Source organism: Sceloporus undulatus, chromosome 8 (genome assembly GCF_019175285.1).
Source record: "Sceloporus undulatus isolate JIND9_A2432 ecotype Alabama chromosome 8, SceUnd_v1.1, whole genome shotgun sequence".
NCBI lineage: Eukaryota > Metazoa > Chordata > Lepidosauria > Squamata > Phrynosomatidae > Sceloporus > Sceloporus undulatus.
In genome coordinates, this window is record NC_056529.1 from 1,565,340 (window position 1) to 1,587,128 (window position 21,789).

Consider the following 21,789-nt stretch of genomic DNA (forward strand, 5'->3'; position numbering starts at 1 on the left):
GGTGCGCGTCACCTACCTGTGCACCTACGCTGAAACCTCCAGCAGACTCTCCGAAGATGGTCACTGAACTGGGATCTCCTCCAAAGGCCTCAATGTTTTCCTGGACCCACTTCAGGGCTTCTACCTGGTCCAGTAATCCCCAGTTCCCTCGTGCTTCCTTGGAACCAGTGCTGAAAGAAAAGGGGCACAGCAGGAGAACCAGTCAAGCGGCAAAGCAACAGCCAGAAGACCACCTGCAGGCCCTCCACCCGCTGTTGGCGACCCCTTTCACTGGGGGGGAGTGGAAGGCCTCCATCGGTCCGGGCCCCTTCCCCGTTTCCCTGGGCCCAGCATGAGAAAAACCCCTCTGCTTTAGCTTCTTCCCCTTCCTGCCCCACATCGGCTCCCTTCCTCTGACTGCCTCCTCAGCTCTTCCTTTCTCTTAGGCCAAAACTGAACTTCTGCTTCTTCCCAGTCTGCCTTTTTCCTCCTCAGCCCCTGCCATGTTCTCCGCTTCACTAGTGTGTGTGTGTGTGTGTGTGTGTGCGCGCACACACACCTCCAATTGAGCAATTGTGGCCCCATGAATTCCTCAGGGTTTCCTTAGGCAAGGGATACTAAGATGATGGTTTGGCCATTTCCTTCCTAGGAAATCTAGTTTTACACAGCATCTAGTCTTTGTTGGCAGTCCCCCCATTCAACTACTGACCAGGGCTGACCCTGCTTTGCTTCAAAATCATGTACTCCACAGGTACTTAAGTCCTGTTAAATACAATGGTGTAGTAAAATGATCTCCCTTGTGGAAAATGGCAAAATCCAAGTTTGTTTTTTTGGAATTTATATTTTTAAAATAGTTTCAAGCTGTCAACGGTTGAATCCATGGATAAGGAATCCATGGATACTGAGGGCAAGCTGTACTTGTAAATCTAAGCTGTCTCACCTGAGGAACCCGGGGAGGCCCAACCGGTACTGGATCGCCACCACGACCACGTTCTCGTAGGCAGCCAAGGCAGGTCCGTCATAAAGGGAGGCACAGCCCAACACCAAGCCCCCTCCGTGGATCCAGACCATCACCTGGGAAGACACAAACGCATGCAGGAAAGACTGAAGCAGGTGGCTGTTCAGGTGTTCTTAGAGACCTCTCACATACTGGGGAGGCTGCTGCTAGGTCCCTAGAGAGGATTCGCTTGGCCCAAGAGGACTATGCGGTCCGTTCAGAGAGGCAGCGTGGCGTAATGGTCTGAGCGCTGGACTAAGATCGGGGCTCAAGTCCAGGGGTTAGATCCCTGCTCAGCTATGCAAAGCCATTGGGTGACCTTCGGAAGTCATGCTCTCTCAGCCTCAGAGGAAGGCAAAGGCAAACCCCTTCCCAACAAATTCTTCTCAAATCTGTGGTTGGCAAGTGCATGCTTGGCATGGGCATGTTATATAATATGAATCTGTTGTTGTTCCCTGCCTCAGTCCATGGGGAGAGGTAGATAAGAAGAAGACATCACCACCACCACCACCATCCTCTTCCTCCACCTTCCCCTGCGCAGCCAGGTCCTTCTCATGCCTCTTTTCCTTGAGAGACAAGGACAGTGGCTTGCTCATCCTTTCTTGGCTGTTTTGACCCATTTTGGCTCTGAGCGGGGTTCAGTCTGGTTGCCTCCAGTTCTGACTCTTCGGTTTCTGTCCTAACCTAACTGAGGTGTGAGCGGTTTGGTGCCAAACTGCAGGATAGAATTGAAAACAGGGGTGTGCACACATGTATGCCTGTGTGTGCATATACACACCTGCACACACAGAGTGCCCTTGGGGCTGTGCCCCCCCCCTCGCATCATGTGCTGGGGGTGTGCCCCCCTCTGTGCCCTGGAGACTGCCAAGGCCTCACTCCTGGCCAGCCCCAGAGCCTTAAGGTGGAAATGCCGGCAGCTGAGTCCTGAAAAGAAGTCAGGGGCCCAAGAGGGCGGTTGGGGTCCCTGCCTCCTGCAGCCCCCCTCCCCATCTTTCTCTTCCTGCTGGTCTCCAGGTGACTCTCTGAGGAAATGCAACCAACCACCCCCCCCCCCCCCAACCATTTCTGCTCCCAGCTGCTGGCCCTTGGATGCTCCCTGGGGTCACCTCAGGACTCAGTGCTGGTCACCTCAGGAAGCCCCGGGTCAGTTGCTGAAAGGGCTCCAGCAAGACAGGCCCAGAAGCAGCCTTTGCCTTACCGGCAATTTGGCCTCTGTGTCCGGTGTGAAAACATTGAGGTAGAGGCAATCCTCAGATGTTGGCCATTTGGGAATTGTTGTATTCAGCACTTTGCTCATTTCATCCATCCATTCCAGATCCTGAAGGCACCTTACAAACAGGAGAAAGGACCAGGATGAGAAGCAGAGTGGAAGTGGGGGGGGGGGGGAGGCAGTGGCTGCCGTGGGGCACAGTCCTCCTGCCATAGAGGCCCACAGCCATAGAGAGCTGGAAGGGCCTCCTAGGCCTCAGAGTGCAGCCTCCCCACAGAGCCCAGCCCTTTGACCCCTCTGGCCAAAGGCTTTCCTCGCTGAACCTCTCAAGAAGCTCCTTCTAATGTTCCATCGATTTCAGAATACTGGGGTGTATTCTCATTAAAAAAATAAACAAAAACAGATCACGCAATGCAATTGTTCCCTAAAGTTTAACTCCGTTATCTTCAATAAAATGAGAAATATTCCTCTACTACTTCAGCTTCATTTTTGCCATTTTCTTTCACAATTTGCCATAAAAGTTCTTACTAATAGAGATTTGTGAACCCAACCCAAAGTACGGTTTCCTATACCATAACTAAGCATACAGTTGCACCTCTGCAGAGCTTGGTAAGTTACTTTTAAGATCCCATTGCGATCTCAGGAAAGGTAACTTGCTGGGCTCCTTGAAGGCTCTTCCAGGTATTATTTGGCTGTGTCTCTTGGCTACTCTCACTCCTTGCATCACTTTTGGGGCCAGGTTCCATTCCACCCTCATCACCCTCAAAATGGACCCCCCCCCAAACGGCGCTGTGACCTAAACAATACGTAAACAGTGACAAGGCCTGCTGCACATCCAGTGCTTTTGCACAGACCAACACTGCGAGCCCTGAGCTGGTTCTCCAAAGCGCTGTCCCCAGCGGGCGCAAAGGCAGAATGGTTGGCAACCGGCAACCATGGGCAAAGGCACCTCTTCCATGATGGGGGGCAAGGGGGGTCTTACATGGGGGGGTTGGCGGTTGCCTCTCTGAGGTGATGCCAAGGCTCAGCCGGCTGAGGCGGGGAGAAGCGGAGTTCCCCGATGGGAGGCCTGGCGAAAGGGATGCCACGGAAGACCTTGACTGGCAGCTCCACACCCTTCACGTTGGCCACTGTGCCCCGCAAGCGTCCGTGTTTAGTGGCCACTTCCGGCCGGTGGCTTCTTTCTGCTGGGAAATAGGAAAAGGGAGGCAGTGAGGAAAACCCTGGCAAACTGTGCAGCCCTTTCCCTCATGTCATCCCCACTCCCATTTTGTGCAGCCGTTTCCTTGGTGGCGGTGGGTCCCCTCTGGGGCTGGAGGGATGGGGGCTGTGGGTCCCAGGCCTCAGGGCCTGGTCCCGCTCCTCTGGTCCCCAAGGATGCGGGAGGAATCTCAGGGGGAGGGTGCTGCCTTGGCAGAGAGCTTATGGCCTTTCCCCTCATTCGCTAGACTTGGTGTTCTTATCGGAAAGCAATGCTGTGTGCAAATGTCTTTCTTTATTAACGTGTCTGACAATTAATGTGTCCCTGAGTGCATGAGGGAGGCATGCACCCGCAGCCCCACACAGCCCTCCCTTTCCCTGGAGTTGCGCTGGACTTTGAATCTTGCGACACAGCCTGGCTCTCTGGGCCTGGAGAAGTCCTGGGGGTGTGGGTCAAAGGGCATCCTGGGAGCCCCTTTCTGGCTTCTCAGCCTGGATCCTGCCTTCGGGGTAACAGAGGGCAGGCAGCAGGAGGTGGCTCCCCAAAACGTCCTCAGTAAGCTATAAATCTGTAAAGTGAACCTACACGAAAGGACTCAAACCATTTGCAAGGAAGCCCAATCTGCAAATACCTGGCACACCTGCCCCCCTTTCCTTTCCTCTTTCCTTTCCTGCCATGCTGCAAAGACCCACCCAGACCCACTCGTGCACATAGTCTCTCTCTCTCTGTCTCTCTCTCTCTCTTCGTTGCTCTTTCATCTGTTCCAGGGAGCCTGCTTTCTCAGGGGCGGCTCTTCGGGGCTCGGCTGGCGTTTGGAAAGAAGGCAGCAGAATGTGAACAGAGCCTCGGAGGATACTGGGCCCGACGGCTCTTCCTTCCTCTGCCCAGGAAAGGCTCCTCTTGCGGGGCAGACCCTCCGGACGAAGGGCTCGGAAGAAGAGCCCTGGCCCGAGGCCACCCTCCCTCCTCCCTCCCTCCGCTCCGTGTCTTCCTTCGTGACCATAAGAGGCCATGAACCCGATCGCAGCCACGAAAAGGGCCGCCATTCTTACAATTGGAAAGGGAGAGGACCGTCCGGGAACGAAGAAGCCTGAAAGGGATGATGGAGGGCTCCCTGGAGGGGGACACGGCCCGGGCTTTGCAGGGCCTGGAGGGGGGCATTGGAGGGGTCCCATCATCCACAGGGCCGCCCCCTGAATGGGACCCACTCCGACAGAGAAAGAAGGGGGGTAGTCACACTCTCTCAGCCTCAGAGGCAGGCAAGGGCCTGCCAAGAGAAGACAGCCCCCTGGGAGAGAGGGAGGGAGGGTCTCCCAGGAGGAGCTCCCGGGAGAGGAGGAGACCCTTCCCCGGGCGCCCTCGGAGCAGAGCCAGGGCCAGCCTCGCCCACCACCGGCGGACCCCTCCATGCCAGGACCAAGGGCCCCTGCCTTTACCCTCTGCCTTCGCCGCGGCCCCAGAGACCCCCAGGGCCAGGACCAGGGCCAGGGCCAGGCGCAGCGACCCACACACCGACCGAGGAGGAGCCGCCATCGCCATCGCTGCCCGATGGAGTGTGTGGCTGCTCCTGACGCCCAGAGGCACCTCTCTGGGGCAGAGAGGGCAGGGCAGGGCCGCCCCTTCAGTCCCTCCCTCTGGCGCCAGAGGGGTCTGGGGGCGGCCCTGGCCCTGCTGCTGGGTCCCGAGGGGAGGGGTTGGGGAGGGAGGGGGCGCCTGGCGGGACGGACTTTGGCCAGCCCCACCGCCCCCCCCTCGCCACCTTCATCATCCCGGGCCCCGAGGGCATGGCAGGGCTGGGCCGAGGGCATGCCCCCCCCCCCGGAAGACCCCTGCCCTCCCCTCTCCTGCCCTCGGTCCCTTCCTCCATCTGGGCTCATAGAAGCCCCCGACCGACCGAGAGAATGAACAAAAATCAAAAGTACGGAAGAGATCGGAAAAGCAAAGCCCAGCTTCACAGCACTTTGAAGGCAGCTCTGTCTTGAGACCCCCAGGAGAGCCCCCCCTCGAAGGAAAGGAAAGGAAGGGCGAGGGTCGCGAGAAGGAGGAAAAGCGGAGGCAGGAGCAGAGACAGCCTTTATTCTTTGGGGAAGGGACCCCCAGATCCAGGGGCGAGGAGGTTGGGGTTGTGCACCCGAAAGGGCTGTCCTTGTCCTCAATGGAAGTTGACTGGGTGCCCTTTGGGCTCCTTTGGATAGTTTTCCTCCACCAGACACGTGTCGGTCACTCCCACGTGACGCCCCCGAGCAAGACCCAGAGGCGGAGGAAGGTGGGGCGAGGGCGGCCTGGGGTCTCCAGTCTTCCTCTGAACGCGTGAAGTGTGCAAGGCTTTCTGCTGCCGGTGTTTCATTCCGTGGGAAGCCCTTCGTCTTGTGAAAGGAAAGCCTTCGGAGGCGGAGAGAGCGGCGGCTAGAGCTCCGCGTGCCCTGCCTCCTTCCTGGCCTCCTGCTCGAGCTTCGCCCAGAACTTGACCCTCTCTGCCTTCAGCCCCCGGGACCCTCTCTGCCTCAGGCCCAGCTCCAGGTAGTGGCCCTCCGCGTCGTAAGGCAGCCACTCGACCAGGCCCTCTCCGCCGGGCTTCCTGGGGAAGAGACCCACACAATACTGGCTCTCACCACTGGGCCTGCTGGCCGGCCAAGGAGAGCCCCTGGGCGCCTCAGAGATTCCCTGGGGCCCTTCTTACCCACTGTGGGCAAAGCTGGCCCAGTACGCCATCATGGTCCTGCTGAGACGCCTCTCCTCCTCCGTGGCTTCGTCTGGAGGACAAAAGGAGGACAGGGCTGCAGTCACTCAAGTCCGGACTAGGGCAGCCCTAAGGCCAATTGGTACATTGGTTCATTGTATAGGCTGCCTTTCTCCAGGAGTGGGGCCCAAGGTGGCTCACAAACAACATTGCTTAAAAAGGTACCCGTCTTTTGGGTCCTTGGCAGGCTGAGAGAACGCCTTCCCCAGATGGTCTAAAAGGGATGGATGGGGGGAGGCAAGCAGAGGACCCCCCCACACACACATCCATATGCCATCTTCTTGTGGTTTGGCCTGGCCCCAAATGCCCTCCAGGATGTAGGATGCCTTGCATGCAATGCAATGCAATTCAATTCAATGCAATGCAAGCAGACACGCCTAAGGGGAGAAAGTGTGTGTGTGTGTATCCCCAGGGAGCTTCTGGAACCAAACCCCAGCGGACAGCAAGGGCCACCAGGGCAGCGTATAATGACTAGCCTAGAGGATCGCTGGAGAGCCTATTGTCCCAGATAAATATATTGGGATATCCCAAGGCTTAAGGATGCTTCGGAGAACTCTGCCTGTTCAGTCTGGGTTTAACCCAGTCAGGCGTTGGCAGCCAGGAGGCGATGAGGGACCTCAGGCAGAACCCAGATCAGCTGATCCTGGCAAAGGAGCCCAAGGAGACCCCGTTCCAAGCAGGCACAGGCAATGCCCTATGTGAGACCACTGGCTGCCCTCCCTTTGCCCTGCCCAGGGCTGGGGTATTACGGGGTGCTTTTCCTTACCGCGAAGGCGGATATCCCCTGTGAGAAAGGGTCCGCCGAAGACAAAGCCGATTTCATCAGCATGATCCGCTTTCACATAAGGTGGTTTCCTGTCGTGGTACAAACTGGGCCGGTGCTGATACTCAAAGAAGTAGACAGGAGCACCGGACTCTGCAAAAGCAACCCAAGTGCGCTTCGCCAGTCAGCCCACATTAATCTCACTGGTCTTCCATTCAGGTGCCCTCTGCTTCCCATATGAACCCAGAGACAGCCGTTTTTCTCAAGCAAAAGGCAAGAGGCACAATCTGCAGCTCATTCCTTTATAGGCATGAAAGATGTAGCTCTCACCCATCACCAAACTGGGTCCCAGGATGATCACACAAGACCAGCAAGCGGATAAAAACCAAGCAGTCAACAAAAGGTTTATATTCCTAAAATATTTTAAAAGCCCAAGAGAACTGGTAAGGTTTTCAAGTGGCACCTAAAGGGGCATCTTGAAACTGGTGCTGGCACTGCCTTCCCACCCATCCCAGCATCGGTCATGAGTGGGGTCTGCTGCTGAAAAGTCCCTGTTGCCCCCACCATAAAAACAACAAGGGTTGCAGGGGCAGCCCCGTGGCCGATGGATGCCAGATACAGTCAAATGGATCCCTTTTACATCCGGCCTGAGGCCAACATGGCCTGGAGCTATAAAAGCCACCGTGGGCTGCCCTGCATTGGGCATGGAGGCTCTGTGCTGGCAGAGATGTCTTCCTTCCTCTCCTCTTCCCACACAGTTTGAGCTGACAGTCACCAGCTGAGGCTTCTGGACATTTGTCACAGACACTGACCATCTCTCCCCTACCCCACCTGCTAAAAGTACTCCTGGGGATGATGCTTTGGTGTGCTATCATGCCTTTTCCCACAGGACAGCCTGCCTCAGATGGCAACAGGACCACTGCCAGGCTGATGAGAGAAGTGAAGCCCCTTCACTTGGCTACTCTTGCCCACCTTGTCTTAAAAGATAAGCCCACATCCACCACCTCCAACTACTCTTAGGCTTATTGCCACCCTGTCCAGAAGAGACATTAATGTGGTAACACCTAACACAAGCACTTCTGTTGTGTCACAACTAAGCCCATATCCACACACCTGGTGGTCCTCCCAGGTCAGATATGAGGAACCTGCCAGCATGGTGGTTGCCCAGTGCTTGCCTGGCCCAGCATGCGGCTGGTGGGCTGCCCTTGGTTGGTATGCCCAGCTCAGCAGTTCTGTGCTGCCAAGAGGACCTTAACCTGTCCAGGAGTCACACTGGAAGCCAAAGGCTCGCCCCGCCCCAGGGCCAGGTAGGAGGCAGAGGTGTGGCCCTTTCCCTCCCTGAGCTCTCTTTGCAGGAGACCTTGGACAGGCTCTGCCACTCAGAGACCGAAATGACCTGGAGGGAGGGCCCGGATTGGCAATTCATTGAGGCGTTGGCTGCAGACTGCAAACCCTGCCAGCTCCAGTGCCACCTTTCACCAGGGCAGAGTCCACAACTCCAAGAAACTGGTGTGAACTTCTCCCAAGACAAGTATGGAGGGAGGGCGCTGGGTTTTGTGTGAAAGTTTCATCTGGTTCTGGCATATGCCCAGAGCAAAAGGGTGGACTGGATTTGCTCCAGAAATAAATTTGCCTTCTGAAGTTAATCTTGACTTGGAATGAAGGAAGTGAAGGGAGTGCTGGAACTGCAGTGAAGGAAGCCTGAGGGCCTGGGGTTGCCCTGAAGCCTCAGTTTCAGCTGCAATGGGGGGCCGGGGTAGGAGTGGGGAACAGGGCTGTTCCTTTGCCTCAGGAACCATCGATCAGGAAGGGCCATTACCTTTGTGGTAGTTCAGTGTTCTTATGGTCGGAATGACTATGAACGCATCTCCCAGAAGGTCTAGGAATCTGTCCCGCAGCTCATTGGGGTCATCTGTCTCCCCCAGGTATGTGTCCAGGAGCATCAGCATGGCCTTGCGTGGGACCCCCTGTGAGGGAGAAGCACCGAGGGAAGGATGGGGGCAGGAGGTGGTGTGTGGGAAGGGAGATTCCCCCATCCAAGGGCTCCAAGCCCTTTCACCTCCTGAGCCTCCTTCCTCTTGTGCCCTCCTCTGGCATTGGGGAAGGCAATGTCCCAGTCCAGTAGACCCTTGTGGTTGTCTGGACAGATGGACACATCCTGGATGGAGCATCCATCTTATGGGAGGCAGAGGCAGGACAGTGAGGCAGACCTTCCCCTCCCCTGCTACCATTTTGTGGAGATCTGCATCTTGCAAAACATTTACTTGCAAGAATTCAGAGGCCAGAAACTTTGTAAATCAACCACAGGAGGCAGTTACCAAGCGAGGAAGGAATGCTTCTGCGATGGTATGGATCTTCTCCCTGCTTTCCACTTCTTTTAACTCAGGTGATGTCTGCATCAAAAGGGAAAAGAAAAGAAGCCTCTGGGATCTCTCCATTGTGTTTGGGCTGAGAACATTCAGTTGCTTGGCAGAGTATTTGTTATTGAGGCAGCAGAGAGGATGGCGGGTGTGCTGCTCAGGGAACAAAAATGCTGTATGAAATCGCATGTGGCGGGTGAAGGCCTGTGGCAGCTGCACATCTGGAAGACACAAACTGGTCTGTTTGCCTCCCAAAGTCCTGGGCAGAAGGGCCTCCTGGGGCTGACCAATGGGGTTGGGGTCTCCTTGGCCATTTTGGTTGCTACACTCTTTTCTGTACCTTTTGGCAGTAGTTTTATCTAGAAAATTGGCACACATTCTAAATAAACAGTGCAGAACCCATGGACAGAGCAGGGAGTATGTGCTCAACGTAATGTTCCCTTCCTCCGCCTCACCCAGATGCCCACCCACCCATGCCCCAAACGCATGCACACGCATGCGTACAAGCAAAGGGCACAAGGAGAGCAAGGACAACCCTGGGAGGGGAATTCAGAGCCATTGAATCCAAAGCCCTTCTTCTCCTGCCACAACAAGCCACACGTTGCACAAGGTTTGGGGCAAACATTATATGGCAGGGTTGGAGGGGGGCAGGCGGGAAGAAAGGGCTGCTGAAGGAGTCTTACCATGCGCACGTTCCAGCCAAATTCATTGTTTGTGACCCCAGCCATAAGGGGTACAGCACTGAATTCCTTCCCAGCCAGAATGTTTTCTGGAGTCTTGGGCATAAACTCACCATCCATAACGGGCACAATGTGCTAAAGCAAGATAAAGACATTGGGGTTACAGAGCAGGCCCCCACCCACATCCACCCAGTTGGAGGGCAAGATGGGCGGCATCACCCCCTTGGTTACCCAACACAGCCTGGCTCTCTCCTCAGATGACAAAGAGGCTGGAGATGGGCAACCGCACCCCCCCAGGAGCCCACTCTGTGCACCAGGATGACCAGTGGTGGTCAGCATGCTAGAAAGACTGGGGGGGGGGGGGCTGCTGACTGCCCTCCATGCCTCACAGAGGTCTGCTTCTCAGTTCCCAGTAACCAGTTCTCTGGCAGATCTGGACTGTGTCCCTTTATTCAACCAGGAACAAACAATAGCAAGCCAGTGCATTCACAACTTAATTAGTATTTGCCAACAGAATTCATCCCCATCTCTGGCAGCATCACCTTTCACCTGAATTCAGCCACACTTCAAAACATGCCCTTGTCTTTAGCCTACTGGCAACTTCCTTCCCTCCCTCCCTGACTCACCAGGGAGAAAATGTCCGTTACAGTCAGCTCCTGTGCACTCTTCTGCCTGAGGCACTCCACCATGGCCGCCAAACTGGACACTTCACATCCAAGCGCTCTGGCCAACTTCTGCACTGGCAGAGGATGGAGAGGAACAGCCTCAGCCTCTGTCTTCCTTTGACCTGCTGGGCCTAACAGGGCTCACCCTCCTTTTGGATGCCCCACCATGCTTTTGGAGGAGCCGCTGGCCCGCAGTGCAGGGGGTTTGGGATGCCGGGACTGGCGCCAGAGGGAGAGCAGCAAACCAAGAAACACCCCACCGCGACCCGTCTGGGGTGAAGTGGGACCCCCTCCCACTGTCAGAGAGCAGTCAGGTCTCTTCCTGTCCCTAGAAAGGTTTTGAGGTGCCCCTCACAGGCTACCCTCCGTGGCCCATCCTTGCTGACCTTGCTCCAGCCTCCCAAACCCCAAATACTGCCAGTCAGTCTGTGGTGCTGGTGGAGTCCCTGCCTCCTCTCTCCCTTTTGGGGTGCTGAGCTGGCTTGAGCCCAAAGCAGAGGGAAGAGGCACTGGTCAGTTGGAAGCTTTCTGGGAAGTAAGAAGACAAGCCCACCTCAGCACTGGGTTGAGGGCTGGCATTGAAGGACCCAGGAAGGATGGCGGTGCTGCTGTGGAGGATGGCCCTGTGGAACAAGCCTTTCGATAAGGGAGACAGGACCTGGGGGTGGGGAGAGAAAACTCCATGGGATCCCTTGTAGCCAGAGCGTGTGGGCTAAGCCACTTGCCCAGCCTGGCTCCTCCACCCACCGCTGGCATGAAGAAGCTTGCCTGCAAGAGGCCATTGACTGCCGTGGTCCAGCCACGGTGCCCTCAGCCTCACCAGCGACCACTGGGGATGAGATGGGGCAAGGGGCGAAGGAAGGAGTAGACAAGGTGGGCTCTGCTTGGGAGGGAGGGAGATGGGGCAGGAGGAGGAGGAGGAAAGAGGCGTTTGGCCAGCCAGGATCAGGCCGCCTGCTCTGCTGACCCTTGCAAAGAGGGAACTCGGCCAAGGCCCCAGGACCACCAAGGTCAAGGCTGGACCTTTCCTCTCTACACCCCACACCTGCCTTGCCTTTCCTGGGAGTCCTTTGGGTTTTTTGGAGGTTCTCCCCCAAAGCAACCCATTGGGACTTACATGGGCTGAAACACAGAAGGAACCAGCCGAGCCGCCAAAGAGGGTCACGCGCTCCGGATCCCCGCCAAATGGTTCAATGTTCCCCTGGATCCACTGGAGAGCAGCCACCTGGTCCAAGAGGCCCCAGTTCCCCCGGGCGCTCTGGTCCCCTGTGCTGGAAGCAGAAGAGAGCCAGCATGGTGTTGGGCTCGGGACTCTGCAAACTCTTGAGATCAGAGTTCGAATCCTGTTTGCTCGGCTGTGGAAACTTACCGGGCACCCTCTTCTCTTCTCAGCCCCAGATGAAGGCAAGATGAACAAATCTTACCAAGAAAACCGCCTTGGCCTTGCCAGAAGTCATAAAGGCATTGAACAACAGCAACAGCAACAACTGAAAAGTGGGTAGCTTAGTTGAGTGGTCAGGCTGGATCCCCTTAGAAGGGCAGCGGTCTTAAGCCAAGGCCAAAGGAGAGGAGGGCAAGAGGGGTGTGTGTGGTTTGTATGTGGGCCAAGAAGCAGCAGTGGGACAGCAAAAGCACAGAAAGGGAATACCAGGGCAGTCTGCAGCTCTAGAAGGACTTTCAAAATACTGGTAACAATGTGAGGAAGGAAAAAGCCAAAGTGGAGGAAAAATGGAGGGAGGCACAGGGGGCACTGGACCCAAGGGACAAGCACCCCCCCCCCCATAACATAGTGAAACAATGAAGCAGAAGTCAGGGACTACAACAAAGTAGAAAAGCAGATTTATTGCAAATTATGAACTGTCTCAGCACAGAAATCCCTTTCTCAGGAGCTGAGCAAATGAAGATTTTCATACCAAATCACACAAAGACATGGAGCTGTTCTCCCCTTCTCCTTAATTTCACAACCTTCATTTTAGCAATAATGTTCTATACTTTCAGAAGTTGTTTACCTTACGGGAAATGTTTCGGTACAAACCAGATATTTTGAGAAGAGGAAGTATCGGGGCACATTGCTCCACATGCAGAACTTACGGTAGTAGATGACAAGGAAAATTGTTCTTAACATTATCTATCTGAGGTCTCATATAACTATCTAGTCTGACCCCGAATAGCAATCACAGTCAGTCATTTTAAAATGTATTTTTAGCTATAAGGAATTGACTACTTCAACATGTGCTCCCAACCACAACGCCATACAAGCCCATAGGGCAATGGCTGTAAAGGGGGACCATAGTACCACACCTGCGCAGTGTGACAGGGAGCCTTTGCTGCCCACTCTGGGCTCTTCCAGGTTGAGCCATCCCACCCACCACCCTCCTCCCAACTGCCTTTGGGACCTTTGGGCGCAGCTGGCATTTCTGCTGGTGGTACTGTTCATGCCCTTCTTAAGGCCAAGGTGGAACAGGGAGGAGGTGGGCAGTGTGTGATCTGACAGCAAGGCAGAGAAAGGCCTTTTCAGAGGCTGAGGGTAGCTGAAAGAAGGGATCACTAAGGGCCCTGAGAAGGGTGCACCAACCAAGGTGCCCACCCTCCACCTTTGTCTCTCTTCAATGGCCTGTGCAAACTCCCTGCACTGCTTCAAAAACCTGCATATCCTGTCTGACCAGATGCAGGAATGGGACAAAAGAAACAGAAGGAGACCAAAGGGACGGGAGGGGAGGGTTTTGTAACCCTCTCCCTGCTATCAGATCTTCCTCTTCCATCTTTTTGCTGAATATCTTCTGAAGCCCCAAATGTGAAAATGCTTCAGAAAACGCTCCAAACTCAGGAAGGGAAGTATGGGGGGCTTGAGGAAGGGGGGGGGGGAGATTGGGGGGGGGGATTGCTTGGGCTGGTGCTCCCCTACTTTAACCATGGCGCAACTGAAAGCTGGTGGCATCTTCACTGATATGTGTGTAAATTCTTTTTACATTTCCCTGTCGGATCTGAACTAAGGATAAGGGATAGGTGATCCCCCTCCCACTCTACAGGTTCTTGGATTGCAACTCCCATGATCTCCTGCCACTTGAGGAGGTTGATGTAGTCCAGCAAAGGCTTATGGTCCACGAAGATGGGGCTCCCTCTGCCAGGGTTCAGTCCCCCCCCCTTTCATCTGTGCCAAGAAGAATGGACTGCCCTTTGGGGCTCTCATCCTGGGACCCTGGGAGGGACCCCCACCCACACCCCCAGGACTGACCCACAGGAAAGGGATCTCACCTGAAGAACCCCAGAATGCCCAGCCGGTACTGCAGGGTGACCACCACCACTTCTCCATAGGCTGCCAGGGCCGAGCCATCATACCGGGAAGCCGCTCCGAAGACAAAGTTGCCCCCGTGGATCCAGACCATCACCTGCCAGAGCAGAAGGGCAGAGAAGGGCTCTGCAAAGTTCCCACACACACACACCTGCTTGGAGGCATGTGGGGGGTTTGCATAAAATGATAGACCTAGTCAAGCAATCATAAAACATGAAAAGGAAACAGGGTGGCTCAGTTCCATGTTGGGTTTGTGGAGAAAGGAAGCTGGGTTTTGTTCTCATTTTTAAAAGAAGAGCACCCAAAGCAGTCAGAGATATCCCCTCTCCCATAGGCTAAACACCTTGGACCACTGCTTTAAAGCCAAGCTTAAAGTAGAAGCTGAGTTTAAAGTAAACCCCGTAGGAAAAGGGCACCCCTGAGCCCAGCCGCAAGGAAAGTGGAGTGACCAGCCGAGGGGCAGAGGGCCTTTGGGGTGCCACCGTTGCTCCAACCGGTGGGTTGCTGTTTGGGATGAATGCTGGTGTCTGACGGGTGGTCTTTGCCTGTTTCTCTAAGCAACACATTTTATTTGAATGAACATTTTCTCTTACATAGGTTCTAGCTTCTGCTTTCCTCACTCTTCTTGTTTTGTTACTTAATACCTTTGGAGTCAATAGTCTATCCCTATCTATTAATCTTGGAAGTGAAAACACTCATTGCTCCAGTTGCGTGACAACAACCGACTCTTTGCAGCCTAATCTGTTTTGCAAGACAAGCTCCTGGCATTCTCAAGGAAGAGGGCAGCCAAGCTAACTTGCAAAAGACCAAACACACCTTTCCCAATGGCATGCACAACACTTTTGCACCTGCAGCTTTGACTAACTCTAAGGCATGGTTTGCAGTGGAGCCCAGAACTTTATATTCTTCTGCTGGGATTATGGCGTGCTTCCCTTTTACATGGTTCTGACCAAACTAACCTCACTAAGGGTACCAGATTCATTCTGATCTTTGAAGTTAAGCAGGGTCAGCCCTGACTAGTCCTTGTATGGGAAACAGCTAACCAACGCCAGGTGCTGTAGGTGATATTACAGAGGAAGGAACTGGCAAAACCATCACTCACCTAAGAAAACCCTGTGAAATCCATAAACTGACAGACAACTTGAAGCAAACTGGTGTTTTGTATGAGAGAATAGGTGTATGTGCCTATGTGTATGTGTGACAGAGAGAAAGGGAAGAAGGGTGGATGGATGGGATGACAGTAACCATTTTGTACTTCCCTCCACCTCCATTGCTCTGTAACACTATGAACATCAGAGGTCCACAAACGATTGCATGCCTTCAAGCCATATCCGGCTTATGGCAGCCCTAAAGCGAACCTATCATGGAGTTTTCTCAGCAAGTTTCTTCAGAGGGGTTTGCCATTGCCATCCTCTGAGGCTGAGAGAGTGTGACTTGCTCAAGGCAGTGAGTTCACTGTCGAGCTGGGATTTGAACCCTGGTCTCCAGAGTCCTAGTCCAATGCTCAAACCACCATGCCACACTGGCTCTCATACACAGCCATTTGCCTATTTGATTCACTCTAGACAAGGCACTGCCTCACTTTAGGCCTTGGAATGCGCTTGTGTTCCATAATCACGTCTGTAGGCTGCTGTATTATGTTCTCCTCTGAGTGGTTGTAAGCTGCCTCAAGCAACATATCTGCAGAGGCATGTTAAAAATGTGGTACATGAGTCAACAAAATCAACCATCTTAAGAACACCAAGGGGTTAACTAGATGGTGAAAATAATCCTGGTAGAATGTGGGTTGAATCAGTGTTTCTCACATGAATTACGAAACACAAGTTTTCAAAGCATGACCATGTCAGTTTGAGAAAGTTTAAGAGGTTTTCAGCTGAAACGTTCTACGAGAGGGGTCCCCCAAGACCCTCACCCCGCCTGGCGGCTTCTCTCCCGCCCTGGCCTTCTCTCTCACCCTTGCCCAACGTTCTGATCTGAGATAAGGTTTGGCCACCTGCCATTTATAAGATGTCTTTTTAATCCCCCTCTATCTTCGCCCCATATCTCTCCCTGATGTCTGCAGCCAAACACTTTTGCTTGCAAAGCTTCACCCTCATTATGATAAGAGAGAAAAGCGAAAGCGAAAGAGAACAGATTCTTACAGGTAATTGGAGGCCTTGTCTGAATGAGCTGGGGTATATAATGTTCAAATACAGACAGTCTCAGAACTCGGAAGGGTGGGTGCTTTTCTTTCCACCTTTCTGCGACTCCTTTGAGTATTTCCAGTTCCTGAGGGCACCTGAATGAAGCACAAAGGCCGTACAGACAGGCCAAATAAAGCTGCTTCGAGTCACTTTGCAGGTTGGTATTTCAATGATGCATGAGTCCTAGAGTCAAAAGCCACACCAAAGCGGCACTCCATCCTTAGGTCTAGAGCATGGCTTTGGTGCGGCTTTTGGACCTTAGGACGCATGCATCATTGAAATACCATACCTCCAAAGTGACTCGAAGCAGCTTATTTTGGCCTGTCATAACAGGCCAAAGGAAACCAACAAGAAGCTTGTTAAAGGGGACGAGGGGGGGGGGGCAGAACGATCACAGCCTCGACTGCTGACCAGCGAACAAGAGTCAGGCTGGCGTGGGCCTTCCACACCAAGGACATGCCTCACGGTGAATTTGGTGGGTGGGGGCATAGACGCAATGCAACTGCTCCTTTGCAGTTTGCTTCTGTCATCCCACCTCCCACAAAACCGCTTGAAGAGCAAAAGCCTCAGAGGTAGATGCCAGCCTTTGGGGGGTCAGCTGCTGTGGACCTTTGACTCGGCTCAAGAAACAGCCAGGCTTCTCACCAGGTGCCCAAAGCCATCGGCTTCTGCCACCCAGAACCACCTTTTTGTGCCCACATAGCACAATACTGACTAAATAATCTTAATAACAACAACAGCTACTACTACTGCTACCATTTGCAGGGCACTGAGTTGTATAGCTGGAAAAAGGTTTTTCTCTCTGGAAACTGCCATTGCCGTTCAGTGGCTGTGTGCAACACACTATCAGCAACAGGGAAAGGTTAGAGTTCTTGATGGTTTGGATTTGGCTGGTGTTTTTGTTTGCTTTTTGGAATGACTGAATCATGGCAGTTCACCACAAACATTGTTTCCCTAAGTTTGGGTGTTTGCCCTGAATCTTGGGATGGTCATTCTGAAAATCCAAACACTTGCAAAAATGAAGAAGAGGAAGACAGGGAAGGCGACAAGGTGTTCCCCGAACTCTGCCTCCTCCAAGGCCTCCTTTCCCAGAGCTGTTCCCTCCCCCCCCCAGCCAAACGAGAGCAAAGCAAAAAGCCAGCGCTTGGCCGCCTTACACCGGGGTAAGATGCATCGCGTCTCTCACTCCGTCCCAGGCTGCAGGCGGCTGCGGAGGAGAATCTCAGAGAGCCAGTGGGGGGCCTGGCGAACGGGACCCCCAAGAAGACACTGACCCGCTTCTGGGTGCCCTTCACCTGCGCCTGCCTCCCTCGCAGCCGGCCGTAGTTGGGTGGCTACCTCTGGACTGGCTCCTTTGGGACCTGTGCAAGGGCAGGGGCAAGCCAGTGTGCAGACAGCGGGGTCACAAGGAAGGAAAGGGGCCATGAGGCTCTGCTGTATGGAAAAGCCAGGCCTGGCTTACAGCAGGATAGGAAGAGAGAGGGCTAGGAGAGCCAAGCACTGAAACCAAAAGCTGCAGTTGGGAAATAAGAGCTAAAATGAGGGGAAGGGGGAATTCTGCCCCTGGCAAAGATTCCTGACGACACGAGGCAAGCATGCCACAATGCAAGAGAGGGAAGGCCTCTTCCTAAAGTGCTTTTTGTTGTCATGATGTCCTTCTGCTCGGCTCCAGCTTCCAGCCTCTCAGTCCTGCAGGCCTCTTGACCGGTTTATCACTGAGAGAAGGAGTGCCAACACTCCTCCCCTAGGCTGAGAGAGACCTTGCCCAAAGCCCAGTGCCCTTGCGACAGTCCCCGCGGAGCCCAGCGCAGCGCTCCAAGCCCTGGCAAAGGGCACAAGGCGCCCCATTGTCCCTGGGGAGACCTGCTCCCATGTGGGCACAGACGGGGCGCCTCGCTGAAGGCTAGGCTCTTGTCACCCTGAAGCCCAGTCGCCCAGCAAAGGAAGCAAGAGGGCTCCTTCTGCAGAATGGGCGCCCCTGGGCCACAGACAGAGACCCTCTGACAGTCAGGTGGCAGTGCCCAGGGAGGCCGGGGCCTGCAAGTGGATGCCCCTTACCTTGGCCCCCAGCCGCCAGAAGCCCAGGCGCTCGTTGCCAGAGGGTGAGCAGGAGAGTGCGGCCGGCCAAAGGGACAGCGGCCGGCCATGATGCAGCCCTCTGACCGACTGGCCGCTCTCCCCTCTGCCCGGGCAGCCCTGGCTGCTTTATGGGCTTGGCCTGCGGGAGCCAAGAGGCAATCATAAGCCAGGCATAATAGGCCAGGAGGGCCCTGCTGCTGGAATCATTAACTGGAGGGAAAGCCAGAGGCCGGCTCCTCGCCTCTTGCCAAGGAAGCGCGGGCCGGGCCCTGGGAGCAGCCTCTCCCTCTCCCTCTCCTGCTCCTCGGGGGCCGGGGGCTGCGGCGCCCCCTGCTGCCCCTCGCTGGCGCTGCGGCGGGCTCTGGCCTTTTCCTCAGAGAAGAAGGCGCTCAGGACCGAGGGGGGGCTTCCAAGGCCTCCATTTTGGGGAGTGGAGGAGGGACGCCCAAAGGCCGCTTCTGACTTTTCCCGAAGGACCCCTTGAGACTCCTTCCTGCATTGGCAGCCTTGACACGCGTCAACAGCCACGTGTGGAACCGTCTGCAGCAGCCCCCCGGCGCCCCCAAGCAAGCGGCGGGAGCAGGAGGGCGGCCACCGCCAGGGGGCGAGCGAGGGAAGGAGCGAGGGAGGTGGCCGGAAGGAGAGGCCGGGCGCGCTTCGGCTTCCGGTTCCTGTCAGGCCGGAAGTGGCCCCCTGCGGCGGGGAAGGAGGCGGCGATGGTGGGCCCTGCGCGGGGGGCGGTTCCGGCGGCGGCTGGGCCCCTGGAGAACGCGACCCACTGGTCTTCCGGCGGCAGGGCGAGCGCCGCTCACGGCCCGCGAGGAGGACGAGCGCCGCCGGACGCCATCGACGCCCGCGAGGTCTTCGGTATCCTCCTCCGTGGGTCTTCCTGGGGGGCCGGGGAGGGAGCGAGGGAGCCCTTCCCCCGCCCGCTTGGCCGCTGCGCCTTCCTTGACGAGGCCTGACCCGCAGACCTGATCCGCGCCATCCAGGACCCCGAGCACCGCTGACCCTGGAGGAGCTCCGCGTGGTCGAGCCCGGCGCGTGCAGGCGAGTCTCCCCGGCGGGGCTCCGGGAGGGAGGGAGGGCCGAGGGGCGCAGCGCAAGGGGCCCACTCCTCCCTCCCTTCCTCCCTCGCAGGCGAACGACGCGGAGAGCACCGTCTCGGTGGAGTTCACGCCCACCATCCCGCCACTGCAGCATGGCCACCCTCATCGGCCTCTCATCAAGGTGAAGTGCTGATCCGCTTCGCTCCCGAGGAGGTTCAAGGTGAGACCCACAGGGCCAGGGAGGAGGAGGGCCATTGGGGCCCATGCCTGCCTCCAACAGAGGTGCTTGGCCCTCACCGGCCGCAGCCTCCAGGCCCTTCTTCCTGGAATGAGGGCCATTGGCAGCCAAGAGGTTTGGGGGGGCTGGTGGCTGCAAAAGAAACGGGCTCATCCTTACAACGTTTCCCTGGGAAGCGGGCTTTGGGGCGCCCTGACGTCCTTCCAGGAGAGGCCTCCTTCCTCGGTCTGCAGCTCCAGAATCCAGGCCTGCCGAGAGGCACAGAGAGCCCACTTGCGGGATCCTGGCAGAGGCAGGCGGCCACTTAATGCTGTCCGGACCCATACAGCAGGAGGGCAATCCGTGCCATTCTTTGTGGGGTCAGAAACAGCCCCCGTTAAGAATGCCATTGCTGAAGGTGAGGAAGCCATGTTGCAGTAGTGTGTGACCTCGTGTGATGAAGGTGTTCGCTCACTGCACTATTCCTCCTGTCAGGTGGACGTCCACATTACGCCTGGGAACTCATGCCTCGAGCATGCAGGTAAGCCTTCTCGCCACAAGAGCCCCGAGGCCTTGCCTGCGCTCGCTTCCCGGTTTGCATTTGCCCCTCTTCTGAGGATCATCCACTGGGTGCCATTGAAATTAGTCTAAGTCACTGGATGCTTTCCAGACTGGGAATTTTCCCAGGTCTGAGTCTTCTTCTTCTTGCCTTGCGATCAGGCTCACTTTATTCTTTGGTGGAAATTTTGTTACCTTTGGAGCTGATGTGTGTTGACTTCTCTGCATGGACGGTCAATGGTATAACTGTGGTTATCTCATTCTATGCACTGTGTTCAGGCCTCACCTGGAATCCTTGTTCAAAAAGGATGTGGACAATCGTGGAGTGTGGCAAGCAAAGTGGTGAAAAGGTCTGAAACCACCAAGTCCTGTGAGCAGCAGTTTAGGTGTGTTTAGGATCAGAAAAAGAGGTTAAGAGGGGACATGATTGACTCATATAGAGGGTGGAACAAGCTTTTCATCTGCTGCTCCAGAGAATAGGACACAGAGTCCTAATAGCAAGCCACAGGAAAAGAGATCCCTCCTCCAACTTAGGAAGACTGTCTTGAGGTTAAGACCGTTCATAGTGGGCTAGGCTGCCTGGGAGCATGGTCCTTTGGAGGCTTTTACGCGGAGGTTGGATGGTCATCTGCCACAGGGAGGGCTCAGATTGTAAGCTTGCATGGCTGAAGGGGCTCTGGACAGCATCATGGCTGACTGGTGGGGATGTGAGCCCAGGACAAGTCCCTTGTGCACTGCACCTGCTCTTTGATGCGGTTGGGCAGGAAAGCTTAGAATGCAGGACAGTTGCACATCCTGAGATGTCCTTTTCGTCGAGAAAATGGGAAGTACCCCCCCACGCTGCTTCGCTAGGAGTGATCAAGAAAACTGTTTTCAGAGGAAATGACCTGTTGGGAGTTGAAACGGGTCACGGGTCTGGGGAATGCATGACCAGCTCTCCCAAGGGAGGGAGGCACACAGGCGGGAGGGCTGCACAGCACCTGGCATATTTTGGCTTGGTCTCAAACAGTCTGGGATCAGCGTGCGAAAGGAAACAGGGTTTTGGTGATGGTTCAAAATGATTTAAGATATTTAAACAAAGTTGGGTTGCAGAAATCAAAAATGGGCATTAAAAGGGCAAAAAAGTGGTTCAGAGTAAGCAAGAAAAAGCCATGTGCTTGAGACAATAGAAATGCAAATAGCTCCTCAAATGGAAGTATTAATTGCCAGCAGCTCAAGGAAAAGCTGTGGAAAAGATGTCTTCCATGCTAGAGCCGCGTGAGCAAAGGAAGCAGGGTTACAGTCAGGCATTGCAGCGCCTTCATAGCTGCTCTGGGCTACTCAACCACTCTCCGAGGCGGACTGTGTGCGCATGATGCCCTGGGCGGTTGGGGTCTCCAGGGAAATGTGGGAAAGATTGGGGCTTTGTGCTGAGCATTTAGCCCAGCAGAGTGGGCATGGTGTGTCTTAACGAACTCTTATGCGATCCTAGTCCCCAGTAAACAAGCAACTTGCAGACAAAGAGAGAGTGGCTGCTGCCTTGGAAAACAGCCATTTGTTGGAGGTGGTGAACCAGTGCTTGTCTGGACGGCCATGAAACATGTGTGTCGTGGTGCATGTCTGTGTGACGCTGGCAGGCGAGACTTGTGTTCAGCTCTGTTCGTATTGGAGGCTGGTATTCTGTGCTTGTACTCCAGTCTTCCTGAGATAATTGTAATTCTTTTGCATTGCTTAATAAAGGGTCTTCACTACTTTAGGTGTGCCTCATCTGGAAGATGTACCATGAAAACTGGTGCTTTGTTAAAAGAACATTTTGGAATCAGAGCGCTCTAAGCCT

The 21,789-nt window shown here is 55.1% G+C and overlaps 2 protein-coding genes across 2 annotated transcripts in view; one reads left to right on the forward strand and one right to left on the reverse strand.

The window, feature by feature from the left end:
• Nucleotides 1-13,984, reverse strand: part of CES2 (carboxylesterase 2) — a 24,907-nt gene extending 10,923 nt beyond the window's left edge. Inside the window, exons 1-11 of the mRNA XM_042437755.1 lie at nt 13,851-13,984; nt 11,713-11,866; nt 11,149-11,253; nt 10,557-10,664; nt 9,934-10,065; nt 9,209-9,283; nt 8,710-8,857; nt 3,169-3,373; nt 2,175-2,304; nt 920-1,053; nt 6-170 (exon numbers count right to left, since the gene is read on the reverse strand). Of these exons, the coding sequence (XP_042293689.1) occupies nt 6-170; nt 920-1,053; nt 2,175-2,304; nt 3,169-3,373; nt 8,710-8,857; nt 9,209-9,283; nt 9,934-10,065; nt 10,557-10,664; nt 11,149-11,253; nt 11,713-11,866; nt 13,851-13,981 (1,487 nt within the window). The 5' untranslated portion in view covers nt 13,982-13,984. The remainder of the gene's footprint in view (nt 1-5; nt 171-919; nt 1,054-2,174; nt 2,305-3,168; nt 3,374-8,709; nt 8,858-9,208; nt 9,284-9,933; nt 10,066-10,556; nt 10,665-11,148; nt 11,254-11,712; nt 11,867-13,850) is intronic.
• A 4,231-nt stretch (nt 13,985-18,215) lies between these two features.
• On the forward strand, nt 18,216-21,708 carry CIAO2B (cytosolic iron-sulfur assembly component 2B). Its single transcript, XM_042437757.1, is given in 12 exon segments — nt 18,216-18,304; nt 18,406-18,920; nt 18,923-18,949; nt 18,952-18,981; nt 18,984-19,016; nt 19,122-19,151; nt 19,154-19,203; nt 19,290-19,340; nt 19,342-19,369; nt 19,372-19,418; nt 19,911-19,956; nt 21,452-21,708. Coding segments are annotated over 12 exon segments (1,044 nt in total). The 3' UTR covers nt 21,550-21,708.
• Nucleotides 21,709-21,789: the final 81 nt, after the last annotated feature.